Genomic DNA, 13160 nt, shown 5'->3' on the forward strand with positions numbered 1-13160 from the left:
CAATATGTGTGTGCTGCTCATGTGATAGATTGTATGAACATATGAATGCTTAAACTTGTTGCTCACTTTCTTTATGAATGAATGCTCTCATAAGTAACAGACAATAGGAAAAGAAAACTAAAATCATATTCAGCAAAAAGTCCTTAAGAATCTCACTATTTCTGATTCACCCCCTCTCTCAGTAATTCCTTATTCCAACAAAAATAATTTTAATTTTCTTCTTTACATCAATTACATAAAATCACAATTACACATCTCATTATGAAGACCGAACCTAGTTACACTTTTCAACAAACTCTTCCCCACAGTCTGTGAACTTGGAGACCAAGGGCTAGTGTCCCTATAAATTTTTATTAAATATTAAGATAAACTGTTAGATCATATAGTGAATCTAATCACCTAAGATAATTGGTACCAATATAATGTTCTTATGACTGACAAACGAAATAACAGTTAAATATGCAACACAATATAAAAGATAAACACGTAACTAGCACATTACATAGATCAGCAAATAGCAGGACACCATGAACTGAACCCCAAAGTCTTTCTATTATGATAAAAATGTTTCCAACAGAGTAGAAGCTCAATACATGCGTTACAAAATCACCTCATCCAAAGATGGGAAGTAGAAGCTAAATGGCTTCCTTATATAGAGAAAACCCTTCCAAGTGGAAATAACGGCTAGCTGGCTTGATTCTTGTCAAAATAATCTCGATCGTCGAAAATAACTTGATCACCTTTTAATCTCCACCGTCGAATTTTTATTTTTGATGAAAAATTCTTAAAACCCATTTTTTATTAATCCAGAAATAAAAATAAAAAATTGGATTAATCTCCACCGTCGAATTTTTATTTTTGATGAAAAATTCTTAAAACCCATTTTTTATTAATCCAGAAATAAAAATAAAAAATTGGATTAATTTCCTCAAAATTTTGACTTTGACTTAACCACCAAGATCCAAAGGCCCAGATTTTCTTAAAATGTCAATTTTTTCCTTGGTAGAGGACCTCCAAAAATTAACTTATTTTTGACCCACGAATTTTTTATTATTTTCCACTTAGAGAGAAATTAATTTCTCTATAATTATTTTTTGACTCAAAATTAATTAATTTTTTGGCTTAGGATTTTTATTTTTTTTTCCAAAGAAAAAAACAAACTTTTTATAATTATGATAAAAAGTTACATATCATATGCCGAAGCATTCCTTTGACTGTATGATGGATCATCATAAAGATCTGTATGAAGACTATTCTGCCTTCCTTCAGCAAAAGAGAGGTGGAGCATACTGAGCATAACAAGAGCCTCCTCTACAGAGGAAAACAGCTCCCTTCCTCAGCACCATCAAAAAGTATCAACAATTTTCCATATATTTAGCATCCATGGTAATAAAAAACAGCAGCAAGCATCTTTCCCCCGGGTCTCCTCTATCGAGGAAAACAACCCAAGTTGAGAAAGGATGTCCAAGTCTAGATTTTCAAAAAAGAAACTCTCAGCTGTATACAAAAAGAAACTATATAAACCAGTCTGCTAAGTCTTCAGAAGCATGCATCTATACATAAGGAGGCTGGTCCGAGAGATGGATTTCTCCATTGTTTTCCTCCACTATTCTCCAACTGCCCATAGCTTGTTGTAGACCTTCTTTAGAAAGCCTGTCTGTTGAATCGTTGTGCTCCCTATTAATGTGATGAATAGAGAAAACATTAAAAGATAATTTTAAATGTTGAATTTCTTCTAATAAAGGATACAAGATATAATTTTGACATCTGCTTTGATCATTTGCCCATTTGATAACATTTAATGAATCCCCAAAAATCTGAACTGTGAAGATGTTCCTGTGTATAAGCCAACATAGGAGCAGCTTTAGAGCAGATAATTCTGCAAAATTATTTGAGCCACTGCCTAAGCCCACGGAAGCTTTTAGAGACTGTCTTTCGTTTATATGGATGATTAATCCTGCTCCAGCTTTGTTATTTTGAGATGCTCCATCAAAATAAGCCCATGGCACTCCTTCCTTGATTTGTTCTTCTCTAACCTGTCTGGGCATCCTTTCTTCCTCTGAATCAGGTATGTTTGAGTAAATAGATGTACATTGAATGGCAATTGATTCAACAGGGGTTTCCTTGTCTAGAAAGATGGTTCTGTTTCTTGCAATCCAGATACCCCAAGAGATAATAGGAGGCAGATTCCGCAATTTCCCATTTGAATATAAGCGCCACCATTTATGCCATGCTTCAGGGATATTTCCCCCTTCCCAGGCTGCCGGTAATTGAATAAGCTTCTCAACCTCCACCCATACTTTTTTAACTACAGGACAACCAATAAAAAGGTGTGCTATAGTTTCAGAGTCATTTTTGCACATAGGGCATCTTCCCGGCCCTGACTTAAACCTGGATTGGAGAATGTCCCATGTAGGGACTTTTCCTTTTAGAATACACCAGAAGAAAAGCTTGGCTTTAGCAGGGCACTTTAGCTTCCATAATGACTTTGCCCACCATTCTGGATCTCCCCAACCTTTCTTAGTCATGAGGAACTTGTATCCAAATTTTGGGGAGTAGGATCCAGAATCAGCGTGAGCCCACACCAGCTGATCCGGTTTGTCTTTTAACCTTACATTAGATCTGGAAAGTTCTTGAATGTAGACCTTCCAATCGTTCCACCAATGGGGATGAAGGTCCAATTCCTCTCCTGATTTCCATGCTTGTCCCCATATGGATGAATGACCAATTTTCTCTACCTGATTAAGGAAAAGAAATCCTTTTGACTCTAGATGCCTAATCAGGCCTGGGGGCAGAGCAAAATTTTCGTTACACCCCACCCAGGGGTCCCTACCAATTCGAATATTTTCACCATTTCCAATCTGCCAGGACAAGCCTTGTTCAATAATCTTGAAGGCATCTATAGTCGCCCTCCAGACTACCGACACATTTCCTCCTTTCTTTTCTGGGTTCCTTATCCAATCTTCAAGAGGGGTGGGGTCAATGTATTTCCGTTTTACCACTTTCGTCCAAAGATTTTCCATATTGATGATTCTCCACCCTGATTTTGCCGCCAGGGAGGTTCCGAAAGCAGTGAGGTCTTTTATACCCCACCCTCCCCATTCTTTCGATCTTGCCACTTTCTCCCAGGCAACCCAAGGAAGCACTGAATCCTCCTTTGATCCAGCCCATAGAAATCTACTACAGATTCTTCTTATCTTTTCCAAAATACCTTTAGGAACCCAGGTCAGCGCAACCCAGTAAACTGGAATTGCTAGAAGGACTGATTTAATTAAAGTTAGCCTTCCTGCTCTGGAAAGCCACCTGAAGCTCCAATGAGAGATTCTGGTTTCAATCTTCGCTACCAACCAATTCCAGTCCTGTTTCCTGTAATTATCCGGTTTCAGCCAAAACCCCAGATATTTGAAAGGATCTTCGAGCTTATAAACATCAAAAGGAAGAACTGAGGTAATTTGGCTTGTCTCCTGTCTGTTAAAGCCTTCCAGAATGAGCTGAGATTTCCTATGATTCACTTGCATCCCGATAGCTTTCATAAAAAGCTCAAGAATCTTCTTAATCTCCTTTATTTCAGACAGGTTCCCATTGCTGAAGAGTAAAATATCATCGACAAAGAGAAGGTGCGAAATGAATAAGTTGACTACAACCTCCAACCCTTTTAAAGTTCCTTCCCTTTTGGATTTTAGAATTAGTTGACTCAACCCTTCTGCTACCAGAAGGAAGAGCAGTGGGGACAAAGGGCATCCTTGTCTTAACCCTCTTTGTCCTTTGAAGAAGGGAGAGGCTGCTCCATTAATAAGGACCGCATAACTGACACTGGTGATACATCCCATAATCCAATTGATAAAGTCAACTTTAAATCCCAGATGTGTTAACAGCATCCGGAGGTAGGTCCAGCTGATTCTGTCGTAAGCTTTTGACAAATCAATTTTCACCACTGCTCCTTTCCTTTTCATCTGTTTAACACTATGAATTGTCTCTTGAGCCACCCCAATGGCTTCATGTATTTGGCGACCATCCAGAAAACCAAACTGTTCGTTTGAAATGCATCTAGACAGAATTGGCTTTAAACGGACAGCAATCACCTTAGCTATAATTTTATAAATGTTGTTGCACAGCGATATAGGTCTGAAATCTTCAAACGATACTGGATCTTCTTTCTTAGGAATAAGGGCTATAAAGGTTGAGTTGAATGGTGCATAGACCATACCTTTTCTTCTGGATTCCTCAACCACCTCTGTTAATTCTGAGCCAATCTGATCAAAGAAATGCTGGAAGAGTTCAATAGGCCACCCATCCGGCCCAGGGCTTTTGTCTTTGGCCATAGATTTTATAATACTCTCCACTTCTTCTGTTGTGACTTCTCCCTGCAAACCCTCGGCTTCTTCCTCCTCCACATATCGGGGAAAACATTGGGCTGTTCTGATAACCTCTGCTAAAGTTGGCTCCCCTTGATCAGAGAATAATTTTTGGAAATGGTTCCTCCCCATGAACGAGAGAGATTCAAAGGTATTGGCCTCTCTACCTTCCTCGTCCTTCAACTTCCAGATGGTATTCGTTATCTTCCTACCTTTTGCATAATTGTGAAAAAAAATTGTATTTTCATCTCCAGCCATCAGCCAGATTGCCCTGCTTTTCAACCTCCATTCCTCTTCTCTGTCGAGAAGAATTTGACTTCTCTGCTTTTCTAACAACAAGATCCTATCCTTCGACTCCTGAGATTCATAGCCATTCGATTCAGGATTTTCCAATTCCCCAAGCTCCAAGTTAATATTGATTAAGTCTTCATTTTGTTTCTGCTTCCTCTTCTTTGCCCACTCTATAGTGGCCTTCTTCAGTCTTTTCAAATTTTCCATGAGAAGAAAGCTCTTGTCCTCCATGGCATTCCTACACGGGTGTTGCCAAGTTTCATTAAAAAGCTTTTTGAATGATTCCTCCTGCATCCAGGATGCATTGAATTTGAAGGGTGTTGCCAGCTTAAGGGGAGGCTTGGATAACTCGAGAAGGACTGGAAAATGGTCTGAATTTCCCCCCTCACCTACCCACTGTCTGAAAACCGGAATTCTGGAAGCTAGATCTTCACATAGAAGAAAACGGTCTAATCTTTTTGCAATTCTAGCTTCACCTGTTCTGCGATTCCTCCATGAAGGTTTCAGTTTTAGCAGGTTTACATCTATCAGATTATGCGTAGCAAGGGCATTCAAGAAGAAATCTGATAGAGGGTCTTCTCTGGCAGAAGGACCCCAAGTCTCGGCATTCCCAATAGAGAAATTTAGATCTCCTCCTATCACCAGATTTTGACTTCTCATCACTGATTTAGACAGGAGATTGTTCCAAAAAGAGACTCTCTCCTGACATGGCCCGTAGATATTTAAGATCATCAGAGGGAAGTCAAAATCAGGGGACATAGCTTCCATTCCCAACACATGATCCATCCCCCACATATTTAATAGTTTCAGTCTTCCTTCCCTGAAGCCTATAGCCAGGCCTCCCGAGTGGCCAATGGAATCCAAAGCTTGAAATTGCCACCCCGGGAGAGTAGAACAAAGAGATGACAGAACTTCTGAACTCAAGCCTAAAGTCTCCTGCAACATGAGTACGTCTGGGTTACAACGTTGTACCAACTCCTTCAGGGCCAGTTTTTTGGGTTTACTGGCTAAACCCCTGCAGTTCCATGAAAGAAAAATCATTTTGACACATCCATACAGGGTTTCGCCACTCTAAGCACCCCAGGAATCGACAGTTGTTTACCATCCGCCACGTCAAATTTTGCTTTCACCTGAGCCTTAGACAGGTAAGACTTCCGGCCCCTAGATTTCTTCATAGAGGTCAGGGGTATATCCATGCCTAAACCTCCGATTGGATCTCCAGAAGCCGGTCTTTTGTCAAGGGAACGCAGGTTATAATGACATGCCGGTTTGGAAGGAGAGATTTTTACTTCACAGATTTCATTTGGAGCCTCTTCACAGTTCAGGTTAATCTTGGGGATGGATGAAGTAATGCTTTCAACACGAGAGTGTTCAACAGATGAATGACTATGAGAATTTGAATTTAGGCATGCATCTTTTACTTCATAAGGAGGAGGCATAGAGGGAAAACAAGAGTCCAGACGCGTACCCATCGTTTCTTCAAGGGGGCCTGCATTTGCTTCTTTTGTGACTTCCAGGGCAGCGTTCCCGGATCCGATAGGAGTTCCTTCTTCAATTTCCGAGCACGGGATCTTTTGCGCCTGCATCGGAGACTTCTCCTTCTCGCTCCTATCCACCTCCATGGCGTCCTCCTCTTGGCCTGCTTCATGCCTGAAGTCTATATTCTTTTCTGATGTTACCACCTCCGCTTCGGCCTTCTTTTGTTTCCTTCTGCGACGAAAACCCAACGGACAGTCCCTTGCTAGATGTCCATACACATGGCATCTGTGACATCTGAATGGCAGGTGTTTGTAATCCAATGGCTGATCGAAGATGAGATCTCTATATTGAATTTTTATATTTTCCGCTAAGCCTGCTCTGGGGTTAAGGTTGACCAATATCCGAGCCATGGCTTTATTCCTTGTTTCAATGAAGGACATATCCGTTTCCAAATATGTGCCAAGCATATTTCCAATGGATCTGAAAACTGAATCCACCCAAAGAAAAGGAGGCAGACCAGGAACTCGAACCCATACCGGGAATGATTCGACCTTTTCTCGCTGCGCATCAAACAGTGGAGTCCATCGCCTGAAGAGAACGGGATGGTTTCCGAAAGCCCAATTTTTTTCCATAACCCAGTCCGCCATTTCCTTCTTTTCGAATTGCATCATGAACCATCCTTTTGCCAAAACTGATACTTTGAAGGATTTATCTGGGGCCGCTTGCCATTGCTGATCTGCCCAATTTTGGATAAATTGGGCTGAATATTTTTTTCCTCTCACTTGTCCTACCAAAGTGCATTCGGCCACCTCCATAGCTTCCTCTATTTGGACGTCCATCCCCAGCACTAGATTTGGTTCTGTCTCCTTTTTCTTGATAAGCTTCTGTTTCTTCCTTTTCTCCCCAATCTGCCTATCGCCAGAGATCTCTCCCCTACCTTGAGCGACAGCAACACCATTTACCGCTTCTGTTTGCTGCGAAAAATCCTTCTTTTCTACTGGCTGATTTCCTGAGGGGGTCTCTGAATCAGTAATTTCCACAATACCCCTGTTTCCAGCTCCTTTGTCATCTCCTTTTTCTAAGCCCACCTCTGCTAACTGTTTATCTGTTTCGCACACCGGGCCCTCCTCTCTTAGACCCGATTCCTCTCCATTAGGATTTTTATTTAATTTAGTCAGAAAAATTAATTAATTCACTACAGAGGAGATTAATAATTTTTCCACCTTCAAATATTTTAGTCATGGTTTCTGATTGCGAGGGACCATGCACTAAAATATTTTTTACATCAAAATAATTACAATATCAACCCTTGGAAGGGGAAAACACCTTTAGACATAGACCCTCAATAATTTACCCAATTTTGCAACACAATATAATCTGGTATGAAGCCAAGTGTGTCGATAATAAAATAATTTAGCCATTGTGTCCTGTCTACGAGGGACCATGCACTAAAATTATTCATAAACACACTTTTACAATAGCCTTGATAAACACTAGGACTCACCTAAGACCTTGTCAGCAAATTCCACCCTAACTTTGGGGTTAAGCTGGAAGAAAAACTTTGTCGATTATGTGTGTTTACAAACACACATAATTCGGGGAGGTTAAAAAAATTCCTAGGATGAAATCCTTTGCCAAAATCACAGGCTTACTGAGGTGTTGTTACATAATTAAAGGGTCGTACTAGCATCATTTACAATAGACTTTATAGAATTTGGGTTTACAATGCTGAGAGATGACTTTTATCTTCGAAAACATTTCTCCACTTCCTTGTACACTGCCTTATCGGATTGTTGACAAAGTCTGGTCAACAGGCCCCCAACTGAGGAATTACATATACAATAAAAAACTTGGAGTTATCCAGTTGATCAAGCCCTAGATATGTCCTTCAATATTGTTGATCAAGATATCCTTTGCAGTAACATGTCTTTCCTCGGACCCGACACACTAGAGTATCACACTCCTCCTCCTCCTGAAGCTAGCGTCATTGTTGTGTCTTTGCCTCAACCCTTAGGCTCAATTTATAACTTTTCTAAGCTAATATCGACGGCCAAAATTAGCTCGTCAAGTTAACTGAAGATAAGTTACTTAACATTAGTCAACTTTCTTATCTTTAGCTTTCTTTAACTCAAGTACCAATAATAAATTTAGTTTGCATTAGATGCATGTCACATGCAACTCACTTGCACACTCCGCATGTCGCATGCAACTCACATGCATGCCTTGCATGTTGCATGCAATCAACATGCAAACTCTACATGTCACATGCAATTCACATGGATGCCTTGCATGTCGCATGCAAACTCCTAAAGAGGCAAAACAATGTCCTTCTAGTCAAGACAAAAGGCTAAAAGTACCTACCCGAGCTACAAAAATCAACAGACTTTCCAACTCATCATGGTGAAATACATTGACATAAGAATATGGCATTCTTGAATCAATGCAATGATGCATTGAGTAGATGTCAATGAGTAAGTTATGAAAGCGTGCAAATTGTGGTTATGCACACCTTTATGTTGACTTGACTACTTTATTTGAATGCATTATGTGAATGCATGCTTGCATTATGTTTCATTGAAATTAATATCTTAACAACTGAAATGATGGAATTGCAGTAAATAATGAATTTCAAGATCATTTCATGAGTTGTTGTGGATATAGTGAAAGAGTTACATGCTAGAGTAGTCATATTTGGATGGCCTACATGAAAGTTATATAGGCAGCGCTTTAAGAATACAATGAAATAATTTCTAAGGGATTACCTGCTAGTTGCCACCATTGTGAATGGATACACATCACATGGATCTCATTCCAAGAGCAAGTTTGCCAAAACGGGCTTCATATAGGTTAGCCCATGGGAAAGAGCAAAGTATATGATTTGCCCAAAAGACGATTGATTAAAGAAACTTTCAGCTCATGTGTTGTTCCAACAGTGATAACTCCAAAGGTACGGAGGGATGCATACCAATTCCATAACCATCAATAAGATCAGAATCAGGTATAAATTTCTGCTACCTATAATGGATGACATTATGCATATAGTTGGTGGTGCTCTTTATTTTTCAAAGATTATTTTGCTAAGTGATTTCCATCAAATTCAAATAAGAGATGGGAAAGGTACAGAGATGACCTTATGGACTGTTTAAATGGATCTTGTTATTTTTCAAAGACTGATTTGTTAAGTGGTTACCATCAAATCCAAATAAAAGAACGGGATGAATGGATCATATCCTTCAAACTAAGAAAGGACTATATGAAAGGCTAGTTATGCCATTTGGAGTGACAAAAACCCCAAGCACCTTTATATGACTGATGAATGAAGTGCAACTGCACATATCATTCTTGGAAAAATCTGCACTTTTATATAGTTTCATCATTCATGAGATAATTATTTTCAGAAACATACAGCTGGAGCATATGCTACATTTAAGACAGATGATGGAAAAGTTGAAGCATTGAACAATCGCAAATAAATTTGAATTGTTCATTTATGCAAAAAAGATCTGGTTTATTTGGGATAAGCTAAAAATCAATCCGGAAAAGGTAAAGGCCCACTAACTAAATCCCTAAAAAGAGACATTTATCTGGACAACAAAAACTCAAAAGAGTTTTGAACTTATGAAGAAGTGACAGAAAACCCAATACTAGCTTCGCTAGAGTTTAATAAAATTATTCAGGTGGATTGTGATGCAAACAGTGTGAAGCTTCAGAAGGCAAAGAGAAGATATTCAGTCTATAATCAAAAGTTTGAAAAATTAAAAAATATTGAGGACAATGCAAATATTGAAAAATTGGAGGCGATATCATTTTCCAAAGAGATTTGTCTTGTTCGCTGACCACTAAAGTTTATAAAGAACGAAACCAAATTGAATCAAAGGCATATGAGGTGGGTTGGATATCTGCAAATTTATTCTTCTGGGGAAAAGACAAATAAAACAACTCAAAGATTATAGCTGATGCAAAGAGTAAACGAATTACTTTGTTGGCAACTATATCAATAAAGGTAGTTAGGTTTGAAGCTATTAAAAATTTGTATGAGCATGATAACGGTTTTCAGAGGAAAAGAGAACATGTAAGGAATCATTGATGGGAGATCAAACATCCTACATGGATTATTTTTTCAAGAGGCATTTTTATTCAAAAAAAACAATTTTGTGTGCCAAGAGGTTCCATCAGTGACAATTTAATCTAGAATTTGGGAATCATATGGTGGAGGATTGAATGATCATTTCAGAAGGGACAAAACCCATGCATTTTGAAAGAAAAGTATTTTTGGCTACGCATAACGAGAGATGTGAGAAGATATGTGTAAATATGCAACGTTTGCCAATTGGGAAAACAGAGAAGTCAAAATACTTGACTGTATAGTCCATTAACTGTGCCAAGTAGACTGCGGGAGGAAATATCCATGGAGTTTGTGCTAGGTTTGCCAGAAATACAGTGAAGGAATGATTCTATATTTGTGGTTGTGGACATAAGATGGCACACTTCATCCCATGCAAGAAGACAAGTGATGATACTAAGATAATAGACTTACTCTTCAGAGAAATTGTGAGCTCCATGGCCAACCCAAGAACATTACTTCAAATAGAGCCATTCAATTTTTGAGTCATTTTTGGAGAGTTCTTTGGAAGAATTTGGGGACAAAGCTTCAATATAGTTCTGCCTATCACCCCTCAACAGATGGACAAACGGAAATAGTTAACTAAAGCTTGGGAAATCTGCTAAGAAGCTTAGTTGGTAGCAAGCCTGGGCAATGGAACGCAATATTGGCACAAGCAAAGTCTGCACACAATAACTCACTGAACTGAGCTACAAGGTTGACACCACTGAAATTGGTTACGGAAGGGCTCCTAACGGAGTGACTAATTAGTTGAAATAAGCAATGGCTGAAAAGAGAAGTGTAAATGCGGAAATTTTTACAGAAAAAAGGCAAAGGATGCATGAATAGGCCAAGGGAAAAATTGCAGCCCAGGAATCAAAAACAGAAAGAAGAGGCTGATCAGTCTAGGGGTGTAAAGTCTTTTACAGTTGGAAATCAGGTGTTGGTTTATTTAAGAAAGGAAAGGTTTCCAACGGTAATTACAAAAAAACAAATTATCAGACGATAGGTCCCTGTGTGATTTTAAGAAAGTTTTCAGATGATACACATGGGGTAGAGCTACCTGAAGGGTTGGATATTTCACCAATCTGCAATGCAGCAGATATATATACTATCAAGAAGGTGAACAAACAGGAATAGACGAGGACAACCCAGCTGATTTGAGTGATCAAAATTCACGAAAATGAGCGTGACGAAAATGATGAACTCGTGGATGAAAAGAATATCAGTAGTCGATGACAAACTTACAAGCAGCATTTAGTGAGATGGAAAGAGAGAGGAGGCAACATGGGTTTCAGAGGTTTCAGAGGCAGAGTATAAAGGGATTTCAGTGATTGATGCACAGTCAACTAGAAGTTCTACATAGTGAGCAGGAAGTGGCAATTTTATCGAGGGTAGAATGATACAAGAGCACATCCTGCCTAGTGAAAAGAAATTGCATGAGTACACTTGGCAAACTAAGAATAAATGGGTTGCATGAAGGTAAGGCAAACTAAGAATAAATGGGTTGCATGAAGGTAAGGAAGTGTTACCTGAAATCTGTGGGCTTGTCAGGCCAAAGCGGCATCATCTCTTCGCGAGGTTTGCAGGAGTAGCGGATGAAGTCTCTCCAGTTGAGGATTTTATCTTCTTTAACATTGAAACTAGTAGCATAGCGCATCAGACATTTGGGATCCGTAGAGAAGTAGCGCATCTTCTCCTCCGTCGGCAGGTGGAAAAACTCTCGCCCCACTCTCATCATTTCTGCCATGGCGGACTCCGGAACGCCATGATTCTTCACCTGCAACCCCACATTCATCAATCTTCAAGTTAAAAAACAAAGAAGTAGAGGACCTGGAAAGGCATTACCAGAAAAAATCCCCATTGTCGGCATGCTTGCCCGATGGCCTCCACCACTGCGCCTCTCCCTTCGCCATCGCCCTGAAGGTAAGCGAGATCGACTAAAGGCAATTGATCGTCCTCGTGTTGATGAGAATCGAACAACACAGGGCGCTGCTCGACGGGCCTTATGTAAATGTCAGGAATGGCATGAATGCCAATGTCTACCAGGGCTTTCACTCCCTTGTAATGATCAGGATATTTTTCATCTTCATTGTTGTGTGGCTGAATATGTTGATTGGGAAGAGAAGTTGTCGATGCAGCCATGACCACGGCCAGATCACAATGTCAACAATGCAATAGCTATAGCTGAGCCCTGGTATTGTAGAGCGTAGCGGAAAATCCATATCTGGTTAACGTCAGTCACATGGTCCCGTCCGTCTCACACTCCTGGACAGAATTTCCTAAAAAGGCATTTTAAGATAGACTAGTCTAATGAGGCGACAAATTCGTGCCCAGAAAACAGTGAAATTTTGAGTATGATTTTTTGCTTAAATTTTGTAGAAATTAGTGGAGATTTGAGTATGAGTTTTGCTTAAATTTTGTAGAAAATTTAGCAAATTTGAGTTACAGTTATTCAATTTCAGGATTTTATGTGTATCTGAAAAAGAACTTCAAAAATTTATGTTGTTGTGATTTTGTGTGCACTTGAAATCGTGATGAATCTATTTCACTAAAAACAATTCAAATATTTTATGAATCTATTTTACCAAAAAAATCAAACATAAAATACTAAATCTATTTCCACCCAAAAAAACTTTTCAAACGCTCAAACATAAAATAAATCTTAAAAAAATTGTACTAAATCTATTTTCACCCAAAAAAAACTTTTCAAACGCTCTAATAATTAGATTTATAAAAAAAACTTCAAATTCAAGCGAAAAATAACTTTCCAACCAAATGATTAGACGCCGAGTCAATCGGTTACTTTAATTTGTTTTTATTAATCCGATATTTGATTCTTGCAAAGTGAATATGTATTTTGCTTTTTGCAAAAAGTCTTGTACGGAATTTAATAATAAACATTGTAAAATGTGCTGTTTTGTAATCTCGTT

The 13160-nt window shown here is 39.0% G+C and overlaps 1 protein-coding gene across 1 annotated transcript in view; it reads right to left on the reverse strand.

Moving 5' to 3' along the window:
* Positions 1-12509, reverse strand: part of LOC149207245 (protein DMR6-LIKE OXYGENASE 1-like) — a 79918-nt gene extending 67409 nt beyond the window's left edge. Inside the window, exons 1-2 of the mRNA XM_089395672.1 lie at positions 12076-12509; positions 11760-12007 (exon numbers count right to left, since the gene is read on the reverse strand). Coding sequence (XP_089251798.1) covers positions 11760-12007; positions 12076-12372 — 545 coding nt within the window. The 5' untranslated portion in view covers positions 12373-12509. The remainder of the gene's footprint in view (positions 1-11759; positions 12008-12075) is intronic.
* Positions 12510-13160: the final 651 nt, after the last annotated feature.

This window comes from Pinus tabuliformis, chromosome 1_2 (genome assembly GCF_031772625.1).
Source record: "Pinus tabuliformis cultivar Carrire ecotype Pingquan chromosome 1_2, CPIR1, whole genome shotgun sequence".
NCBI classification, from domain to species: Eukaryota; Viridiplantae; Streptophyta; class Pinopsida; order Pinales; family Pinaceae; genus Pinus; species Pinus tabuliformis.